Source organism: Pseudophryne corroboree, chromosome 6 (assembly GCF_028390025.1).
Source record: "Pseudophryne corroboree isolate aPseCor3 chromosome 6, aPseCor3.hap2, whole genome shotgun sequence".
Classification (NCBI taxonomy): domain Eukaryota; kingdom Metazoa; phylum Chordata; class Amphibia; order Anura; family Myobatrachidae; genus Pseudophryne; species Pseudophryne corroboree.
The window spans coordinates 673,641,286-673,665,345 of record NC_086449.1 but is presented as its reverse complement, the minus strand read 5'-3'; the positions used below and the strand labels follow the sequence as shown (position 1 = coordinate 673,665,345).

Genomic DNA, 24,060 nt, shown 5'->3' with positions numbered 1-24,060 from the left:
GCGAGGACTGCTCGTCACAGGAAGTCTGAAGCACTCTTTGTGCTATACGTTCCCAACAAGATTGGGTGTCCTGCTTCAAAGTAGACTATTGCGCACTGGATCAGATGTACTATCCAGTGTGCTTATTCCACGGCAGTATTGCCGGTACCGACTTCGGTGAAGGCCCACTCTACTCGTAAGGTGGGTGCTTCCTGGGCGTCTGCCCGGGGTTTCTCTGCTATGCAGTTATGCCGAGCAGCTACTTGGTCAGGATCAAACACGTTTGCAAAATTTTACAAGTTTGATACTTTGGCCTCTGATGACCTACGGTTTGGTCAAGCGGTTTTGCAGGAACCTGGTGCACCTCCTGCCCTTAAGCGGAGCTTTGGTATAGCCCCAAGGTACTAATGTGTACCCCAGCATCCTCTAGGACGTAAGAGAAAACAGGATTTTATAACCTACCGGTAAATCCTTTTCTCGTAGTACGTAGAGGATGCTGGGCGCCCGTCCAGTTCTCCAGTTTCTCCTGCACAGTTGTTACTTGTTACGTAATGGCAGATGTTGCTGCCATTTTTATTCATGTATATTGGCATGTTTTCTATGTGTTCCATGCTGGTTGCATGTTTATAAATTGGTGTGAGCTGGTGTGAATCTCACCACTATCTGAGTATTATCCCTCTCTTGAGGTTGTCTGTCTCCTCTGGCACAGTCTCTATAACTGAGGTCTGTGGGAGGGGCATAGAGGGAGGAGCCAGCCCACACTATTAAGCTTTTAAAGTGCCGAAGATTCCAGTGGACCCGTCTATACCCCAAGGTACTAATGTGGACCCCAGCATCCTCTACGGACTACGAGAGTATTTACCGGTAGGTTATAAAATCCTGTCGCCCCCCCCCTTCCCCCCACTTATAAACTCAGAGATTTTACATTGTAATGATCATATTGTTGGCACTTGTACAAATTCTATTGCACTTTAATACTTTGAGTATACTTTTTGTGGAAAAACAAATAATCCAATAAATATATTTTGGGGGGGGAAAACAACATAAACCTAAGAGCTCAATATCATCATAACAATGTATAATACAATAAATTGATAAACATGTGACCAAGTACTGTATAATGATCACAACAGCATTTCTATTAACCCCTTCAGTGGTATGCCCTGGAAATCTTCCGGGGTTACCAGCACTGATTGCACTGGCAACCCCGGAAGATTTCCAGGCATACTACCGACTGATTCCCCGGGGACAGCCGTGAAGTGTGCACGGTGCTCGGAAATCAGTATACTCCATTATAGAGTTTAGCCTGGTATCCAGACTCCTATTGATCCCGGGGGTGTGCTTGGCATTAAAATGGCTTATCCTGCGTCTGGCGATCCCTGTGGGCAATCGCCAGACGATTACCTCACCCTGCCCTATCGCTCGCCCCCCTGCACCATCCCCCCCTGCACCTACTTCAGTTTAAAAACAAACCCTCCTAGTGTGTTTTTAAATTGAAAACCCGCCACTGAAGAGGTTAAAACTTAAATGTTATGCACATGATCATTTTGGATACAGTTATGATAATAGTATATAGCCAAAGGGTGTATACATCATAATGGGACGCTACTAAGAACTATCTTAACATAGAGCTGCATAAAGTATGTCCATAGCAAAGAATATGGACACCAGCTATAGTACCATAGCATCATACTGTATAAACACAATAGGCTAAAGGTAATAAGCAGCAATGTCAGTAGGCACGTTGTATAATTTTTCTGCTGCTACTAATATTCCATTCACTTGTATTTCCATTCTTCTGTGCCTCATTACCAAGTTCAGCTGTGTCCTCATGAATTGGGTATATGTTGCTGTATATTTTGTATTTATTTTAAAGGAGATAATGTAAAAATTAAATGTGGTTATTGCTATGCACACAAAACATAATATGGGTGTAATATTAAGATAAATGTTACCATTAAAATTCTCTGCTTCTTTGCAGTAAGGAGATTGAAAACATAAAAGATGAATTATCTCTACAAAGGATGAAAGCTTTAGCAGAAAGCCAGCGCGTCCTGGAGCTGGAACGGAAGCTGTTTACTAATGATAGACATCTTAAGCTCTCCCAGGGTGAAAACATGAAGCTTCGCGTCAGTTTGGATGAACTGAAAATGAAATATGAACCTGATGGTATTAATACCATATCTATAAGATGTATCTATCAGATTGCACAAGTGAGCTAGGCTCATAAATCTTACAGAATTTCTGTTGGACTTTCTAGCTTTAATTTATTTTTCTTTATTGAAAATGTATTCTGTCCAGGATCTCATTGCATTAACTGTAATTACAAGGAAGCAATGATTGTTGTTGCATGCTAATAATACATTGTTTGGTCAGTAACTGTGCATGTAGCTTCATTTTCACACCTGGGAGATATTCAATTAGGCTGATTCATCCGCCCTGGGCCCCTATGCCGGCACCAATCGGGATGTTTTATTTCAACTTGTTGAGGCAGCCTTAAAAAAAAAAAAATCCCCCAAGTATCCCATGTATTTTCAGGTGCAAAAAAAATGGTGGAATAATTGAATTCCCTTGAAAAATGAAAAACACTTTTTTGAGCCCGAAAATTACTGCATCTAATTGAATGTCCCCCATAGACTGATGTAATAATCATTTACGTTTTCATAATGTGATATTTATGGTTAGATAATTAGCCATTCCTTAGAACTATTTACTTCGTGTTGCAGTAATGGCCGTAATAGACATACTTTTACTAATTTCCTAGAGAGGTGTTGTTTAGTCAAATATATACATTTCCGTAACTCATCCTGGGAATGAGCATACTAAATAGATCATTTTTGGCTTTTTTCAGATCTTCCAACACACAAGTATAGAATAGATGATGGAAATATATGGAAAATAGGTTACACCCATTTACAACCTCCTTGACTTCATTGCAGTTAGCAGGGAAATTGCCAGCTCCAAACCTCTTACTGGACTAATCTGAAACTTTGTTTGCAGTGCTATTACAGTAACTGTCACGGTTGGCGGAGCTTGCCCATAAAGGCATTGGCAACTGCTTTTTTTTTTTTACATTTATTCCTAATACATTCTTAATTAATTAATTAATTCTTTAAGAATTTAGATTTTTAGATTTAAAAAAGTTACTTAAGAGTGTTCTTTGCCTTAACTATGTGAGGTATTGTCTGTTTCTGGGCATCATTACTGAATAAAGCATTTTTCTTTTTTTATCCATATGTAACAGAAATCATTAAATTGCAAACCCAGAAGCGAAGACGAGAACAAATTCCACTGGATTGCCCGCTAGATGGTGTAGCTAGTGGTAATGGTCCGTCCGTCTGTACTACTGATCCTGTTCCCAGCACAAATAAAGAAGAAAAAGAAAATGCAGTATTGCTATTGGAAAGTAATGCCTGTACTCCTGAAAAGACGCATGCTGAGGAAGTTGTGTCTACTGTACCGCCAAGGCAAGACAAAGCCAGCGGTGATCAACCTGTGAAAGAACGGAAAAGAGTAAGAATAGTAGAAGACCTTCATGATACCCAGACTTTGAGTAAGAGTGACTGCACCATAACATCTCCTTCCGCCAGGTCAGTGTCCCCTCCAAATCTTGAACAAATCATTCAAGAGAGACCTAGATCTATCTTCTCTCGATTTATGAACTATGCTATCCGTCTCTTTTTGTTTGTCTTAAGCTTTGCATGGTGTCTGTTCCCTGCTCTCCGGCTTCCCCGACTTAAAATTTTCAGTCCATTCAAAAAACTTTAAATCTTGCAAATTTTAAAAGAATGGAGTGTTTTTATCTTTAAATGTGATTTGATTTAACAAGTGCATGTACTCAGAATCATGTATGTATGTTAATTCAGCTGTCGATGTTCCGTATTACTAATATTTATTTTAATTTTTGAGTCTTATGTATTATTTACTTATTTAACAATCTGTTTTTTACATGTCTTTTTGTATGCACTTTCTCTTAAATTATACTTTGTTAATGCCAGGTTTAATCTTTGTAAGCAGTGTTATTTACAACCTTGCATGTGTATTAAAAATTACTAGTCTTAAAACACTTGTTAAAGAAGAAGTATCCTAGAACTTTTTACATTTTTGGTTTTCTCCATCTTGCTAAAAATGGGTAATGCAAATGAGAAATCTATACAGTTCAGTCAGATTTAACCAAGTGACCGATTAGGACGTAAAACATATGGAGCACAAAGTGTGATGGTGGGAGGGAATTATTTAAAAATAAATAACAAAACAGTTATTAGTAGCAGTTAGAAAAGATAACCAATTTAATATCTGTGTTAATCAGTTAAGTTTGAAGCTTTCATTATGATTCTCTAGAAGTCTTCTATGGTTTAAGTTTTTTTAAGCATGATGTATATTGAAGATTACTCACAATCTCCAATGAGATGTTTTGTGCATATACATGGTGTCTCAGTTCATTCTGCAATAAGGCTTAAACTGGGCATACGCTATACAATTATTTGGCAGACCATCTGTCCAGTCTGGCTGGTTGGAATGAAAATCTGGTAATGGATGGGCGAAAAAGATAATTTTCGGCCACTTGCAGTGTTTGGGAGCAAGTGGTCAATTGTCATTTGTTCCCATCCTTAACCAGATTTTCATTCCACCCAGCAGATTGGGCCGATGGTCTGCCAGATAATTTTATAGTGTATGCTCAGCTTTACGGATGACAAAACGTTCAGAGCACATTCTAAAAGTAATATGCCAGAAATGTTTTTAATCCATACCATGCCTTTTTGTAGTGTTAAGTTCCCCAGTAAATCAACCAGATGAATACATCGGTATTGTCCTTTTTTTAGTGGGGTTGCCTTGCTTAAATTTTGACCCTACAGTAGTAATTTCAATCACATTATTTAGTATGATTGGCAGAGGTACACTGATGCTGGGAGGCATTCTGGTGTCACAGGAAAGGATATGAACGTGAAGTGATTGGTAAACATCCTGCCCTTGGAGGGTTGTTCTACCAGGTATCCTCTGATGCTGCTGAGTCCTCTCGCCATTCCCAGTGAATATTGTGCTGTAGCCCAAGGATTCCATCCCCGCTAAGCTATGTTTTAATATTCGTTATGCACAATTTTGATAAGTATAAGACTTAGCTAAAGGTTCGCTGATCAGTTCGTTGCTCAAATCTCCCATTCCTTACATGGCTTATAATTAGTATATTAACCTCCAGGATTACAGTAAACCGAAAGACAGTAGTTTGTCGCTTCCGTTACCTGTAACTAGAAATAGTCTTCCTCCTCTGCTGTGAGTTTTTCTAGTCAAGGTGGTAGGTTGTTTTTCTTATTGCTGCTTTTTATGATCTCTATGAAGTTTTTTCTACAGATGCAGGGTTAACCATGTTTTATAAGCTGTTTTTCAGTAGGAAGGGGTGGTATTCCATAGGACAGGATAATTTAATCCTACATGGTAGAGGTTACATACCGTATATACTCGAGTATAAGCCGACTTTTTCAGCACTTTTTTTTGTACTGAAAAAGCCACCTCGGCTTATACTCGAGTCAGTGACAGGCAGAGGCAGAGCAGTGTGAAGGAGGGACACGGAGCGCACAGCGCGCGCCTCTCCTGTGTCCCTCCTGCATCTCCGGCGGCAGCAGCGGCGGTTCTATTAAAGGAAGTACCCGTTCGTGACCTCTGATCACGAACCGGCACTTCCTTTAATAGACCCGCCGAAGATGCAGGAGGGACACAGGAGAGGCGCGCGCTTTGGCGTGTGTTACGTGTCCCTCCAGAAGACAGCGCGGGATCGATGGAGGGGTAAGTAACAGCACTGTGGGGCATATCTGGCACTTGGGGAGGGAGCATATGTGGCAGCATGAGGGGACATATCTGGCAGCATGAGGGGACATATCTGGCAGCATGAGGGCACAACTGGCAGCATTGAGGGACATATGTGGCAGCATGAGGGCACAACTGGCAGCATGAGGGCACAACTGGCAGCATTGAGGGACATATGTGGCAGCATGAGGGCACAACTGGCAGCATTGAGGGACATATGTGGCAGCATGAGGGCACAACTGGCAGCATTGAGGGACATATGTGGCAGCATGAGGGCACAACTGGCAGCATTGAGGGACATATGTGGCAGCATGAGGGCACAACTGGCAGCATGAGGGCACAACTGGCAGCATTGAGGGACATATGTGGCAGCATGAGGGCACAACTGGCAGCATTGAGGGACATATGTGGCAGCATGAGGGCACAACTGGCAGCATTGAGGGACATATGTGGCAGCATGAGGGCACAACTGGCAGCATTGAGGGACATATGTGGCAGCATGAGGGCACAACTGGCAGCATTGAGGGACATATGTGGCAGCATGAGGGCACAACTGGCAGCATGAGGGCACAACTGGCAGCATTGAGGGACATATGTGGCAGCATGAGGGGCTTATCTGGCAGCATGAGGGACATATCTGGCAGCATGAGGGGCATATGTGGCAGCATGAGGGCATATCTGGCACTGTGGGGCATATTTGGCAGCATGAGGGCATATCTGGCACATCAGGCACTGTGGGGGCATATCTGGCACTGTGGGGGCATATCTGGCACTGTGGGGGCATATCTGGCACTGTGAGGGCATATCTGGCACTGTGGGGGCATATCTGGCAGTATGAGGGCATATCTGGCACTGTGGGGGCATATCTGGCAGTATGAGGGCATATCTGGCACTGAGGGCTGTGTACGGCTAGAGCTGCATTTCCCACCCTAGGCTTATACTAGAGTCAATAAGTTTTCCCAGGTTTTTGTGGTAGAATTAGGTGCCTCGGCTTATATTCGGGTCGACTTATACTCGAGTATATACGGTATATTCTTTTATTTAATGTACTTCCTTTCATCATTTAAAAAAAAGTCTAATTTAGTTTCTGTTTGCTCTGTTTAAAAAAAAAAAAGAGATCTATTGCATTTCTCTATTTGAGATGTCTCTATCTACATTTAGTTAGGTTTGACTATATGGACTAGCACTTTCTACACTTATTTGTTAACTAAAACTCTAGTGGCTAACATAAAAAGAAGGAAATATAAATAATAATATAATAACATTTCACACTTATTTTTGTGTTCTAATTCTAGTTTATAGTTTGTACAGCAAATGCTACCATAGAGCTAATCTCCTCCTCATACATAGCTACTACAGAAGACATCATAGTAGGCCTAATTAAAATCCTGAAGGATCTGTGGCACATTGCGCAAAGTACCGATGTTCGTTACTATGTACATGTGCCGAAACTTGTACTGCGCATGTGCCGATCCTGTACTGCATCATTGGCTACACTACGGCTGCAGACATCAGTAAATTGACAGTCTTGGGGATGCCAGCGGTCAGAATACCAACAGCAGCATCCTAACAGTGAGAATTCCGACAGGGGGAGAGTGTGGTAATTGCCTTTCCCCAATGTCCCCCTAACAGTTGCCACCCACTCCACATCCTAATACTAACCCCCCTTACTGTAGCCTAAACCTAACCTTCCCTTTCTCCAGCAGGGTCCACATTGGGATATGCTGGAGCGACAGCGGATTGGCACCAAACGATCACAAGCTTTCTGGCCTCCCAGGATGCACCGGGCTCGTCCATATAATCCCGCCCACAACTCAGTCAAATCCGTTTTTAGTTTGGTGCGGCAGGAGCCGGACCATGGTCACAGGGCTGCTATGTTTGTCAGCCCTAAGCTTTATTTAATTTATTTTTATAGTCTTACTATGTTTTTTGAGTGATCTTTCCTAACAGCGTCTTACACGCATATTGGAAAGAGTCGCTCCAACAACTCTCCGCCGGGTCGCAACAACGCTTACCCACGGTACAAGTGCTGTCTCGACGGGCTTCTGTGTCGGATGTTACTAGCAGGTCCAGCAGACGTTACCAGGCTGTGGCCAGAGCACGGGGAGTAGGTAAGGCATCGGTTCAGCTTAGAAAGGGAATTCGGACACGGCCGCACTGTTTTGGGAGGAGACTACCAAACAGTAGCTGGCACGCCACCACCACGGGTGCTCCAGTGCTAGGCTTTAGGGATCATAATACGCCAGGATTAGTTTGAGGCTGCGATCCCTAGGGTTGATGTCAGCAGTGGGGAGTCAGACGCTCTCCTGGTCGACCCTCCCCCCAGTTCATGACCAGTTTCCGTGCGTCTCCCGCCATGAACTGATTACCTCACTTCCGTCTCAGACGCTACCACGAGGGGACTCTGTCGCAGCATAGGCCGCTGCATCTGTATACACTAAGGTTACCGCTAAGAGACTGGGTCGCAGACATGAGCGTCTGCATGCACTAACATTCACTGAGCATCCGTGTCCATTACAGATTACCGGAGCGGCAGTGTACACTAGTAGCGTCTGGATCCACTCAGCGGTTGCTAACGTATTGATTGATCCTGGAAGTGGGGTGAGTCTCCCTGTATCCCACTCTACGGAGTAAGGGTTATAAAGCACTAAATTTCTATCTACTGTTAGTATGAATAGTTAAGTTTAGTGCCTATTGCATATGAGTTTTGAACAATACTGTGGTTTTCTCCGCAATTGCGTCTGAATACATTAAAATAACTGTATAAAACAAATCCGTAAATGTACGCATACATACTTGAACTTTGTTCGTAGTTGATAATATGCTCATATGACTAATATGAGACTGATTCATGTGACATTCATATGACATGTGACTGATTCAGAGTTTTCTTCTGAACATCAATGCTGGTGCTTGGGTTGGGTTGATATCACTTTTATGCATATAAAGTGTTTTCAGTCACAGATTGTGTAGTATACTGTGGAAAAGCTGATTGTTTATCATGTCTAATAGCGGTAAAGGTGACGAGGTTAGATTAACAGTAACACCAACACTCAAAACATGTTTATCCTGCAAGGTGGGGTTTATAACTCAATCTTTGGCAAATGAGGGGTTATGTGCAAATTGTTTTGCGTTTCAGCAGATTGCAAGGCAGATCCCTGTTCAACGACAATTAGATCCACCTTGGGCCATGTTTGCACAAACCTTATCTAGCATAGCTGACAGGTTGGTCCCTGCAGCTCCAACCTCAGGAATAGGGTACACTATTAACCCATACATGCAGCTCCCATCTTATGGTATAGCCCCTACAGCTTCTACAAGTCAACAAGCTGATAAGCCAAGGGTTAATGTATCATAAAATTCACAGGCTACACAGGATGATACAACAGATGATGACTCCATATACTCTAGTGTACTTCACCATATGAAGAACAAATGGATGGTTTCTGCTCAGAAGATATAGCTGAGTTAATTGGAGCAATGAAGGCTATTCTGTCTCTAGAAGATTCAGCTGAGCCAATAATTAAAACTAAAGCACCTGTGTTTAAACATTCCAAAACAGTTAGGGTTGAGTTTCCAGGGTCAGAGGAACTGACGGAAATCATGGAGGAACCTTAGGCTACACCCAATAAGAAATATAGAATTCCTAAAAAATGGGATTCTTATTACCCTTTTCCAAATGGGGACTGTTTAAAAAGAGAAGTGCCTCCTAAGGTAGATACGCACGTCATTCGACTAGTGCGAAAACCTATTTTACCTTTGCCATCTACGTCATTAAATGATGTCACAGACAGAAGAGTTGATGGTTTTTTGAAAAACATATTTTCTCTGTCAGGGGCAGTCATAATGCCTGCTATGGCCTCAGCCTGGATGGCAAAAGCGGTAGTTGAATGGGCTGAAAAACTGAAAAATGGGCTCTCAGCGCCAGCTAGGGAGCAGGAGTCCCATATAGCACATATGGAACAGGCTGCGCTATTCCTAGAAGAAGCAGCAATGGATATGGGGTATGATTGCTTCTAAAGCATCAGCCTTAACGGTAGCTGCTCGCAGAGCAATTTGGCTACGTACATGGAAAGCTGATTCAGAATCCAAAAAGGTTCCGGAAGCTTTGCCTTTTGTTGGGAACATTCTTGTTTGGTAAGGAACTGACAGATATTCTGGAGTCAGAAGCTGAATCCAAGAAGGTCAGGTTTCCTGCCAGTTACAATCCTAAACCTAAGGGCTTCAGGATTTCGGCCATTTCGGTGGCAAGGTAAAACAAAAGGTAAAAATGAATCAAAGCAAACCCAGTACAATAAGTCTGGTAAAGCAAAGAAGCAGTGGGCCACTAGAGGGCCAGCTTCCAAACCAGAACAGAAACCATCAGCCTGATGGTGTGGACCTCCACCTGGGGGACTCCAAGGTAGAGGGCCGTCTTCTTCAGTTTGCACACATATGGCAGCAGTCGGCAACAGACGCCTGGGTGGAAGAAGTGGTATCTCTGGGTTATGTTTTCCCTTTCAAGATGCAGCCTCCTCTAAGGTTTTTTTGCACCACCCAGTCTCATATAGAGGCGAAGGCCAGGGCCCTGCAAAAAGCAGTTCAGAAATTGCTTCAGTCCGGGGTAATTATTCCAGTTCCCCAGGCGCAACGGGGGCAGGGTTTTTTACTCCAACCTTTTTTTGGTCCAGAAGCCAAATGGGTTATTTCGGCCCATCCTTAATCTCAAAATGTTAAACAGATACATTTGGGTCCCAAGGTTCCACATGGAGACATTACGCTCCATAGTTTTGGCCATGGAACCAGGGGATTACATGGTATCTCTGGATATACAGGATGCTTACCTGCATGTGCTGATAGCATTGTCCAATCAGTGTTACCCAAGGTTCGCTATCCTCCAGCAACATTTTAAATTCCAAGCATTACCCTTTGGGTTAGCCACAGTCCCCAGAGTATTTACCAAGATCATGGTGGTTATGGCAGCTTATCTCCGCAAGCAGGGGATAAGGATTTTCCCATACCTCGACGATCTTTTAATCCTGGCTCAATCCCAGGAATTGCTCTTGAGCCATCTCCAACAGACAATAACTGGTCTACAGAAACACAGATGGCTCATAAATTGGGCAAAGTCGTCTCTGATTCCGTCACAACGGATGACTCACTTATTGGATTCAAGTCTGCAGAAAATGTTTTTACCTGTGGAAAAGATATCCAAGGTGCAGTTAATGACTCAGGAATTGCTTGCACAGTCAAACAATATCAGTTCACACGGCAATGCGAGTTATGTGGTTGATGGTGTCAACATTTGACATGGTGGAATATGCACAATTCCACTCAAGACCTTTGCAACATCTGATTCTGACCAGATGGAATGGAGTACATCAGACAATAAATAAACAAAGAATGGTACTTCCAGTAAGGGTAAAAAGGTCATTAGCCTGATGGCTACAGACATCCCATCTAGACAAGGGGAGACCCTTTTGGATATCAGATTGGGAGATCCTGACAACGGATGCCAGTCTTCAGGGCTGGGGAGCAGTGTCCGGGAAACTATGGTTCCAGGGACAATGGACCACAGAAGAAAGTTGCCTGCCAATAAATCTGTTGGAACTTCGGGCCATATACATGGCACTGATTCAGGCAAAGGACATTCTGCAAGGAAAACCAGTCCAGATCCACTCGGAGAATGCAACGGCAGTAGCGTACCTCAACCATCAGGGAGGAACTTGCAGCCAAAGAGCAATGAAGGAGGTAAGTCACATACTAAAGTGGGCAGAACTGCATCTTCCAGCATTGTCTGCAGTGTTCGTTCCAGGAATCCTAAATTGGGAAACGGACTTTCTCAGTCGACACACCATTAGGCTCTACACCCGGAAGGGTTTCAGACTCTAGTATACAAGTGGGGGTTGCCAGAGAGAGATCTCATGGCGTCCCGTCTGAACAACAAAGTTCCAGCATACCGGTCAAGAACAAAAGACCCCAGCGCGATCCTTGTGGACGCACTATCAGGGAAATGGGAATTTCATCTGGCTTATCGGTTTCCTCCAATCTCCCTGCTACCCAGGGTGGTGAAGAAAATAAAGCAAGCAAAGAGTGCCGTGATTCTAATAGCTCCGGCTTGTCCAAGAAGGTATTGGTACATAGATCTGCAGAGGATGTCGATGGATGCTCCAATTCTGCTCCCTCAACGTCCAGATCTACTAATGCAGGGTCCCTGTTATCACAGGCATTTGGATCTTCTGTCTTTGACGGCGTGGCTGTTGAAACCTCTATCCTGAGGTCAAGAGGTTTTTCACAACAGGAATTCAAACAATGCTTAGAGCAAGGAAACCCTCCGCTGCTCGCATTTATCATGAAACAAGTATGGATCCAAAATCTTTCAGAGTATCCAGAATCTCAGATTTCCTTCAGGCAGGAATGGATAAGGGTTTGAAGGTGGCTTCCTTGAGAGTTCAAGTTTCAGCATTGACTGTATGGTTTCAAAAGAAAATTGCCACTTTACAGGATGTGCGTACTTTTCTCCAGGGAATGCTGCGCATTCAACCACCTTTTGTTTCTCCTGCAGTACCTTGGTATTTAAGTCTGGTCCTCAAAGCCCTTCAAGTGGCTCCGTTTGAACAACTGAAAAAAGTGGATCTTAAATGGTTAACAGCTAAAGTACTCTTTCTACTGACTATGGCATCAGCTAGAAGAGTATCAGATTTAGGAGCGCTGTCGTGTAAGGGTGTGTACACACGGTGAGATCTTTGCTATGCCCAATTTTCACTTGCGATTTCCCTTGAACTCCCCGGAGCCCAGATAGCACAGATTTTGACTAACTTTTCTTGAGATATGCACTATGTGTGCTTACGATTTTGGCTTATGTGAGATTTTGGCTTATGTGAGATGTCATTGACATGTGAGATGAGCTAGATAGTACACCGATCTAGCAAGGATTGACTTGCCTGCACAGTCTGTCTTTTCTTGCGATGCCGACCTGGCGGGACCGCGCATCGGGATTGCAAGGTGACTTTCACCTTGCGATCTGCACTAACTTTTCTTGCGATTTTGACTATATAGTCAAAATCGAAAGAAAATATCTCACCGTGTGTACACACCCTAAGTCTGCTTTTCTGATTTTTTATCCAGATAAAGCAGTTTTCAGAACGAAGTCTGGTTATCTTCCAAAGGTGGTCTCAAAGTTTCACCTTAATGAAGAAATTGTAGTCCCGGCTTTTCAGGTATCATGACTGTCTGCGGGAGAAGCGTCGCTGGACGTAGTCCGGGCATTAAGAATCTACGTAGATTGTAACAGCGCCATCAGAAAGACAGATTCTCTCTTCATTCTCTACGGATTTCATAAGAGGGGATGGCCTGTTACTAAACAGATGCTAGCAAGATGGCTCCGAATGACGATTTCAGAAGCATACTCTCGAGCTGATCTCCCTATTCCGGCTAATGTCTCTGCACACTCTACACATAAGGTAGGTCCTTCATGGGCAGCACAACATGGTGCTTCATCAGAACAGATATGTAAGGCAGGCACATTGTCTTCCATTAACACTTTCATTAGACATTATGCCTTGGCCTCTCATGACGCTGAATTCGGGCGAAAGGTTCTCCTGTCTAATCAGGAGCGTCCCCACCACTAAAAATTGCTTTGGGAAGTCCCAATGTTATCCTGTGGATAACCTGTGGACCCTGCCGGAGAAATATACGTTATGGTAAGAACTAACCGTTGATAACGGTATTTCTATGTCCACAGGGATCCCACCCTGACGCACCTGATTTGAGAATCTTTATAATCACTACCCTCTTCCCTCTTGCGTGGAAGGGTGTGCATGTGTGTTCTTCTCACCTAAATAGGGTTCTACATAATGCTCCTGCCTAAATGCTTTGGAAACCACTGATTTGACTGAGTCGGTGCGCGGTATTATATGGAAAAGCCCGGTGCATACTGAGAGGCCAGAAAGCTTGTGATCGTTTGGTGCCAATCCGCTATCGTTCCAGCATATCCCAATGTTATCCTGTGGAAACCTGTGGACATAGGAGAAATACCGTTATCAATGGTAAGTTCTTACCATAACGTACATTTCCTGCAGCCTAACCCTCCCCGGGGTTGCCTAACCCTAACTCTCCTTCCCGCAGCCTAAACCTAACCCGCCTCTGGGAACCCCCCCCCACACACACACATACACACACACACATACACACACACACACACTCAGTGATTACTGTACCTCCAGTTCTTTTTTAAGGATTTTGTAACCATAAAAATGTATAATTTCTCTAACGTCCTTGTGGATACTGGGAATGTACTTTAGCACCATGGGGTATAGATCGGGTCCACTGGAGCCTGCACTTTAAGAAAACATTAGTGTGTTATGGCTCCTACCCTCTGTGCCAATCGTAGCAGACTCAGTTTAGAAAAATGTGCCCAAGAAGCCGGGTGCATTCCTCTGGAGCTCTGGAGAGTTTTCTTCGAAAATTTTATTTAGTTTGTTATTTTTAGGTAATACTGGTTGGCAACCAGTCTACCTGCGTCGTGGGATTTAGGGGGGGACCGAACCAACCTCCCTAAGGTTAATAATTCGTAATCCCTGCTGACAGGACAATAAGCTCCTGAGGCACTATTTCACATACCACACTGTGGGTGCACACGCCGGCAGCACGCCGCCACCCCCTAACAGATGCTAAAGTAGATGCAGGTGCAGTGGGTTATCACACCGGTGTCCCGGTTAGGGGGTCCCCGGTGACGTGCAGCATTAAGGGCGCTGCGGTCACGAGCTGCGGTGCCCACCGCAGACCCCAAACTGGCGCTGAGAAAGGGGGTTTTTAAACTTCCTTTTACACTGTAAGGGGTTTATTAAACGTCCTTTTGTGTATACATAAAGCCAGTATAATCTTGTGACGGACCGCGTGCCATGAAAGGGGCAGGGCTTCCCGGAGAGCGGGACCAGAGGCTGAAAGGCGCAATTTCCTGCTGCTGCTGATTGAAAGGCTGCATGTTGGAGCTGCTCCTTCACAGACCCACTGGTACCAGGGGGTTTTATAGGAAGGCATATCAGCGGTGGTGACACTGCTGCAGTACAAAATTGATTTATATTGAATATACCCAGCGGAGTGCTGCTTTGCCTGGGTATTGTGTGCTGGTCCCAATTCTCTCTGTGTTACTCCATTTGGACTGTCGTTGCAGGGTTGCTGTGGTGTTTCACTGTGTGTGTTGTCACTACACTGTGTTTATTCACATAACTCTGTTTCTGCATTAGAATGTCTGGGGGAAAAGACTGTGTGTCCCTCATGTAACACTCAGTTTACTCCTTCCCAGAAGGTTCGCTCCTGTGTAACCAATGCTCTATACCCTCTCAGGGTAGTAGTACATTCCCAATAGCCACTACAGACTACGAGAAAAGGAATTACCGGTAGGTATTTAATTCCTATTTTTTTTTATGCATTATCTGTAAGAAGAAAAAAAAAATGCCAAATGGTGTGGGGCATGTATGTAGTGGCGAAAGGAGTTTTTGAACTTGCACATTTTTCATGATGTAGTTATGTGAACGGCAGTCAGGTGACCACCGGTCACAATACAGACGCCTACATCCCGCCCCCTCAACATCCCGACAGTCTGCATGCCGAGTAACAGGGACTATTTCCACCCGAGCCCGCAAGGGGCTTTGTTGTGGTCTCCCCCACCCCCTGCTGGTATTCTAACTCTAATCCCCAGGATCTCAAGAGCCGGTCCCACATACCCAACCCAGAGTTTTCAGGTGTTTTCATTGATAACTTTATACAACTTGTTTGTAGACACTTGCTATCACTGTAGATACACTTTTATAACTGCCTCCAATACTTTGTTTTTAACCAGCCTTCTACACTGTCTTACTATCTTACTTGCAAGTTTTTGTCTGGGTTCAAGTAAATTTCCCAACTGATTCATGCACTTTACATAGGTTGCACTCTGCAGAATTAACGTGCAGTAACTAATTTTTCAAGGAAATCGGGAGTGTGCTTCTTGAAAATATGGTGTCAAATGCACAGAGCACAGAACTTGCAGCTAATTGATTCTGCCCCGGAGTGACTTATGCTATATATAGCTACAGAAGGCTTCTGCAGCACCTAACAAAGTATTTAAATAAATAAAAAAGAGCAAAACAAGAACACAGTGACTTACAGTACAAGACGATGCAGGACCAGTACATACATAGTATATAAATATTGTGGCAGCAGCGGTGAAACACTGAAATAAGCATCAGGGTGGCAGAAACCAAGTGTTAGGTGCTGTTGTATGGAGTATTGTGTTTATATGTTATCATTTGGTTCAGTTATGTGGTGGGGGACAAGATTTGCTTTTGTTTGTCCACATATTTTATGGTTAACAGCCACCAGCACTAGTTTTGTCCATTACATTGTCCATAAATACTTAGATTTGGTCCTGGACGCCAATCCAAGGTAACCCCTGCAAGTGTCCTGAGGCACCCCAGGGTGCCACGGCACACAGTTTAAGAACCACTGTTCTAAAGGGAAGGAACAGACAGGGGTGACACAGATGTGGTAGACAATGAGCACAGAGTTGGGATGAGAGATGGCTGGGTTTGATGAAGAGGTGGGAGAGGAAGTAATCCGTAGGCAGGAAAGGCTGCATGTATATGGAATGAAGCAGACAGGTGTGTGATATGGGAGAGAAATTGGTGAGGGCTTTCTAAGTGATTATGAGAAGCTTAATTGAGTTCTGAGGGGAGCCAGTGTAGGGCTTGTAGGAGAGGGGAGCCAGGCGTAGTACATTTGGAGAGGAAGATCATCCTGGCAGCAGCATTAAGGACACATTGTAGTGGAGAGAGACCGTAATCAGGGAGGCCAGATAGGAGGTAGTTATAGTAGTACAATCTGTAGATGACCAGTTTGTGGATGAGGTTCTTAGTAGCATCCCAGGGTAAGATAGTGTCTTATCCTGGAAATATTTTTGAAATGGAAACGGCAGGACTGCATAAGGTACTGAATGTGTGGTTTGAAGGAGAGGGAGGAGTCAAGGATAACTCCAAGACAGCACACTTGGGGACTAGAGGAGAAAGTTGTACCGTTAATAGATGATGAAATTGTGGGAGGTGAGGTTATGCAGGAGTGTGGGAAGATCATCTCCGTCTTAGACATGTCAAGTTTAAGAAAGCACTCGGACATCCAGAGAGTAACATCATGCAGATCAAATGAGTTAAGAATTTGCAGGATGAGAGGGTGATTCAGTGTCAAAACCAGCAGAGAGTAGTAATCCTTGGATTGGGCAGGAAGGAGGACATTGCTGACTTTTTTGTGAGGGCAGTTTCGGTGAAGTGGAGAGGATGGAAGGCAGACTGAAATATGTCAAACTGGGAGATGAGTTGGTAGTTGGAGAACATGTTAAGATCAAGAGTGTTTTTATAAGAAAGGGTATATAAGGACATGCTTGAAGGCAAAGTGTGATGGTGCCTGATAAGAGGGAGAGATTGAGGAGGTGGGTAAAATGGGAACAGGCAGAAGGAAAGTGGTAACAAAGAAGGCAGGAGAGGACAGTGTCAAGTGGGGAGGTGGAAGGGGGAGGGCTGGATAAAGGGCTGTGACTTCATCTTCAAATACAAGTTAAAAAAGTCAAAGTTAATACGATGAATGAGGAGGAGTGCTTTGAGAATGGAGCGGGTGGGGTGGATGTGAAGTAGGTGGCCATGTAAAGGGCAGAGAGGTGGGTCATCTAGGTAGGGGAAATCAGAGGAGGGAGTTGAATGTGGTGGAGCGACACCAGGGGGTTGAGGACTGGAGGTTCTTGAAATACAACTGTCTAGAATGGTAAAGGGCAGCAGTGTAGGTTGAGAGCATAAATCCAGGTATCCGTAATGGTTCGCAGGTTCAGGGAGTTGGAGATGAAAATTTAATGGTTGGGGACAAATTTATTACAGACAGATCTGAATTCCAGAGGGCACAGTAGAGAGGGAGAGAGTTTGTGGGAGAGATGTGAATGAGATTAAGTTGGAGGGCAGAGATAGATTGTAATGATAGTGCAGGCTCCTGAGCTAGGAATGGAACCTGAAGGAGTTGGATGGGGAGGGAGTTTAGTGTGATGAGGGTGGAGGTGAGGTGACATGGTAAGGAGGGAGGGAGCATGGATTAGTGGTTGGGGAAAAAAGTGAATGAAAGGTAACTGGAGAGGAGGACAAGGGGAGGTAGGCAGAACAGATGAGGGAAGGGATAGTGGTGATAACAGTGGCAAAATAAACAATCAATTAAACCTCAGTGCTGCAGGAATTGAAGAAAACCTGGACGTAGTGGATGAGGCAAATAGGGGGAGGAAAACTTGAAATAGGAGAGGAGGCTGTATGAGAGAGAGCAGTATGCAGGTGAATGTATAGTTTTAGTAAATGTGTATGCTCAGCGGTAGTAATTTAGCATTAAGCGTAAATAATAAAAGTGGGAATTGAGTATTAACATATTTAATCCTTAGTATACCAAGGGGGGGTCTTCTGAGGAATGTTATTTTTTTGTGATCCTGCCATATCTATAACAACTATTTTACGCTTGATTTTTCTGTGTCCCACATCGGATTAAAATAAATACTGTGTAATTAAGCTTAGAAGATGTACTGTCAAAATAACGTAAATAATAAAAAACACAATTGGGGTACCAGCGGGACCCCGCTTGCTATACTACGTTACAAATGCAGAACGTATGTGAGAAACACAGGAAAACAACCACCACTGTGACATGTTCTAAGGACTGTAGCGATGGCAACACATGAATAGTGATGTAATGTTACCGTGGAAAATCTTTTTACAAGAATTTACAGTATCCAATCGGATGTAAAAATGTACACACTGTAATGAAGAAGAATATATGCCTTTTATTGGCTAACTATTCTTGAAATAAATAAACAAAATATTGTATGCTAACTTTCGTACCCTTACTAGAACATATCCCTTCAGAAACCCCCAAAAACATAATTGTAGTCATTTACTGCATCAATCGGTTGAGCATTTAGACAATAAACCGTGGAAGCCTCTGAAGACCCCAGCTTTGTAAAGTACGTTGACGAGGTAGGCTTGGTATATTAAAGGTTAACACTGATATATAACATGGAAATTATGCTTTAATTTTAATCTTACTTTGAAAATATGTATTTAGTTAATATGCACAGACTATTTGGCCAATAGCCTATGGAAGGAAACTTAAGTAGAAATACAATGCATGTGTACTCAGTAATTGGAATCTACACCCAATGCTCACCCCTTACAATGGATAGAAATAAAATGGATTAACAACCATGGCATTCCAGCATACCATATATCTAAGAATTAAAAGAAGTTCATGCCTTCACACAGACTCGAGTCTGCAAATAGTAGATTTAACAATTTAAATTGGAAGGCACTTTTGGTTAATAGCAGATGTCTGAAACCAGTGTTGAAATTGTTGCATAACATATCTTTACAAAGCCGTAATTGCTTGCAGTGCTCTACAGAAGAGTTGTTTCCTATAGATGACGAGGAGAAAGACTGTTCACATTCTGCTGTATATACAGGCTCGGACTGGCCTACAGGGGAAACCACCGGTAGGCCCCATTTCCCCTGTAGGCCCCACTGCCTGGGGAGGGGGGCGACTGTGCACTTGAATTATATATTATACATATGTTACCTTATACTACACAGGATTATGATGTATTCTCTACAGTACATTGCTGTCATTAATCTGGCACATTATTATGCATGCACTAGCATTAATTACTATATAGAATATCAAGGAGTCCAGACCAGGTACTCTATAATGGTTAGCCAAACCTCTGTGGTGGCTAGCCACACCCCCTCTGGAGACTGGCCAAACCCCTGTACATGGGTCCCTACCACTGCATCCCCCCGCTGAGCCCTTCATGCTCCAGTCCTGCACTGTGTATATATAACTGATAATGCCGGTGTAGCGACAAAATAATGCTTTTAATTTTAAGAGCACTTTGAAAATGTGCACTTAGAGAAAATGCACAGCCTTTTTGGCCAACACCCTATAGAAATATAATAGCGCCTTTGGGTATTCTTTCTCAATCACAGTGTTAACATTTTGGTACTGATAACGTCTTGACATTGCATATACACATTTCTGTGAAATGTTTTTATTGTCTCTTTATAGAAAGCAATATACTCTGTATTTTAATGCACGCTGCATAGATCACTAAGCCGAAAAGTCACCGATGAGGCAGTAATTCACATTCTCGCCCTTCATTTTCTCTAACGTCCTTGAGGATGCTGGGACTTCGTAAGGACCATGGGGAATAGACGGGCTCCGCAGGAGATAGGGCACTTTAAAAAAGCTTTGGACTCTGGGTGTGCACTGGCTCCTCCCTCTATGCCCCTCCTCTATACCTCAGTTTTACACAGTGCCCAGAGGAAGATGGGTGCACTGCAGAGAGTTTTCTGCCTAGAAGCATATTCGCTTGGATTTTTTCTACCTTTTACTACTTTTTCACAGGGAGCACTGCTGGCAACAGGCTCCCTGCATCGAGGGACTGAGGAGAGAGGAGCAGACCTTCTTGTCAAAGATAGGCTCTGCTTCCTCGTCTACTGGACACCATTAGCTCCAGAGGGGGTGAACGCAGGTTCTTACTGGGCGTCCACCCCGGGAGCCGCGCCGCCGTTCTAGCTCCGTGAGGAGAAGTACAGAAGACAGAAGTCGTCAGGCGGCAGAAGCCTTCAGCTTCACTGAGGTAACGCACAGCACTGCAGCTGTGCATCATTGCTCCCATACACCCCACATACTCCGGTCACTGTAAGGGTGCAGGGCGGGGCGCCCTGGGCAGCAATATAAACCTCTACATGGCAAAAAGACTATATACATGAACAGGTGGGCTCTGTACATGTATATAAAAGAGCCCCCGCCATATTTTACTAAGTTTGAGCGGGACAGAAGCGCGCCGCCGAGGGGGCGGGGCTTCTCCCTCAGCACTCACCAGCGCCATTTTCTCTCCACAGCACTGCTGAGAGGAAGCTCCCCGGACTCTCCCCTGCTTACACACGGTGAAAGGGTGCTTAAAAGAGGGGGGGGGGGGGGGGCACATAATTGACGGTTTACATATTATACAGCGCTGCTGGGGAAAAACATCTCTAACGTCCTAGTGGATGCTGGGGACTCCGTAAGGACCATGGGGAATAGACGGGCTCCGCAAGAGACATGGGCACTTTAAGAGAGAATTTAGATTCTGGTGTGCTCTGGCTCCTCCCTCTATATCCCTCCTCCAGACCTCAGTTTAAATCTGTGCCCGGACGAGCTGGGTGCTGTTCAGTGAGCTCTCCTGAGCTTGCTGTAAGAAAGTATTTTGTTAGGTTTTTTATTTTCAGGGAGCTCTGCTGGCAACAGACTCCCTGCATCGTGGGACTGAGGGGAGAGAAGCAGCCCTACTCTCTGAAGATAGGTCCTGCTTCTTAGGCTACTGGACACCATTAGCTCCAGAGGGATCGTACACAGGATCTCACCCTCGTCGTCCGATCCCAGAGCCGCGCCGCCGCCCCCCTCACAGAGCCGGAAGACAGAAGCCGGGTGAGCATAAGAAGCAAGAAGACTTCGAAATCGTCGGCAGAAGACTCCAGTCTTCACTGAGGTAGCGCACAGCACTGCAGCTGTGCGCCATTGCTCCCACACACACCTCACATACTCCGGTCACTGTAAGGGTGCAGGGCGCAGGGGGGGCGCCCTGGGCAGCAATTGGGACCTCTTTGGCAAAAGTTTAGCATACTGTATATACAGTTGGGCACTGTATATATGTATGAGCCCCCGCCAAGTAAATGTATATTTAAGCGGGACAGAAGCCCGCCGTCGAGGGGGCGGGGCTTCTTCCTCAGCACTCACCAGCGCCTTGCTTTTTCTCCACAGCACCGCTGAGAGGAAGCTCCCCAGCCTCTCCCCTGCAGATACACGGTAGAAGAGGGTAAAAAGGCAGGGGGGGGCACATAATTAGGCGCAAAAATCAATATAAACAGCAGCTACTGGGTTAACATTAAGTTACTGTGTTATTCCTGGGTTAATAGCGCTGGGGTGTGTGCTGGCATACTCTCTGTCTCTCCAAAGGGCCTTGTGCGGGAATTGTCTTCAGATGAGCATTCCCTGAGTGTGTGGTGTGTCGGTATGTGTGTGTCGACATGTCTGAGGTAAAAGGCTCCCCTAAGGAGGAGATGGAGCAAATGTGTGTGAGGGGTGTCTCCGTCGACAACGCCGACACCTGTTTGGATATGTGTAATTAAGTGCTAAGGTAAATTTATTGCACAAAAGATTAGAGAACAGACAGGAAATCTACCCATATCTGTCCCTATGTCGCAGAGACCTTCAGAGTCTCTCAATGCTCACTATCCAAAATAATAGACACTGATATCGACACAGGGTCTGACTCCAGTGTCGACTACGATAATGCAAAGTTACAGCCAAAAGGGCAGGAAAGTATTCAATATATGATTATTGTAATAAAAGATGATTTGCATATCACTGATGACTCATCTGTCCCTGACACAAGGGTACACATGTTTAAGGGGAAGAAAGCTGAGGTATATTTCCCTCCTCTCATGATGAAAAAGAGCGGGAATCTCCAGACAAGAGACTGCAGTTACCCACAAAGAATTCTCAGGAAATATCCTTTCCCTACTAGGGCTAGGATACGATGGGAATCTTCCCCTAGGGTGTCACATTTGCCCAAAAGGTAGCCCTGGCTTAATAGCTATCCTCAGGGATCCTGCAGATAGCGTGCACATTCTGGTACACTACTCAGACCGGCGCTCGTGTCGGCATGGGTTTATAGCGCTGTAGCAGCGTGGCCAGGTACCTTATCAGCAGAGATTGAGACCCTAGTATGTGTGTATATATATATATATATTTTGTTTTTTGATGCTGTATGCTCAGCACTCTCTGATAAGGTGGTATATGCTGCGGTGCCCTCCTGGAGGCGAAGACCTCTGGATATAGATAGATGAAGAAGGCGGCACTCAAGCAGACGTAAATTGCAGTAAAAAAGTGGTCAGTTTATTCCGACATGTTTCGGGGTAATCACCCCGTCCTCCGGGTCATCATAGCCCAAACTGAACCAGACAACAGAACGGTGTGGGGGAGCAGGTGAGTATGATTAGAGTCTTGATGTTAATTGTTAAGTGTATATATGTATGTTGTCTGGTTCAGTTTGGGCTATGATGACCCTGAGGACGGGGTGATTACCCCGAAACATGTCGGAATAAACTGACCACTTTTTTACTGCAATTTATGTCTGCTTGAGTGCCGCCTTCTTCATCTATCTATATATATATATATCTATATATATATATATATATATATTAAAGATGCTGTCTTGATAGATAGATAGATAGATAGATAGATAGATAGATAGATAGATAGATAGATAGATAGATAGAGATATATATATATATATATATATATATATTAAACATGCCCAAAGAGACATTAGTCTACTGGGTTCTAGAGTTAACCCTGTCGATTTCTGCTTGACGTGTCCTGTAGAATATGCAATGGACAGGTGATGCCGACTTAAGAGGCATATGAAAGGCTGAGGAGTGTGTGGAGAAGGGATCTCGGGCCTGGTCTCCACAGCTATAGCTGGTAATTCTGATCTTTTGCCTTATATTCCTGCACAGCCTAGGAAAGCACGACATTATCAAATGCAGCCTTTCGAACACAAAGAAACAAGAAAGTCCGAGGTGCGTCCTTTCTTGGCAGGGGCAGAGGAAAGAAGCTGCACAACACAGCTAGTTCCCAGGAACAGAAGACCTCCCCGGCCTCTACAAAATCCACCGCATGTCGCTGGGGCTCCACAGGCGGAGCTAGGCCCGGTGGGGGCGCGTCTTCGTAATTTCAGCCACAAGTGGGTTCACTCCCTGTTGGATCCCTGGGCAATAGATATTGTGTCTCAGGGATACAAGCTGGACTTTGAGGAGACGCCCCCTCACCGACGGCCCTGCCGGCTTCCCCCCACGAGAGGGAGATAGTGTTAACTGCAATTCACAAATTGTATCTTCAACAGGTGGTGGTCAAGGTTCCCCTCCTTCAACCAGGAGGGGGTTATTATTCGACCATGTTGTAGTCCCGAAACCGGACGGTTCGGTCAGACCCATATTGAATTTAAAATCCCTGAACATATACCTGGAAAGGTTCATGTTCAAGATGGAATCGCTAAGAGCGGTCATCGCAAGCCTGAAAGGGGGAGATTTTATGGTGTCTCTGGACATAAAGGATGCATACCTTCATGTCCCCATTTATCCACCTCATCAGGCGTACCTCAGATTTGCGGTACAAGATTGTCATTACCAATTTCAGACGTTGCCG

General features: G+C 44.4%; 1 protein-coding gene across 3 annotated transcripts in view; it reads left to right on the top strand.

Annotated features, from left to right (window-relative positions):
• SPDL1 (spindle apparatus coiled-coil protein 1) overlaps window positions 1–24,060 on the top strand; it is a 407,460-nt gene that overhangs the window by 367,544 nt on the left and 15,856 nt on the right. For 2 of the 3 annotated variants that reach the window (XM_063928263.1, XM_063928264.1), the window contains exons 10-11: window positions 1,961–2,148; window positions 3,224–4,001. In XM_063928263.1, the coding sequence (XP_063784333.1) occupies window positions 1,961–2,148; window positions 3,224–3,747 (712 nt within the window). In that variant the 3' untranslated portion in view covers window positions 3,748–4,001. Of the gene's footprint in view, window positions 1–1,960; window positions 2,149–3,223; window positions 4,002–24,060 lie in introns of those variants that run through there. The other variant, XM_063928265.1, reaches the window with a different exon arrangement.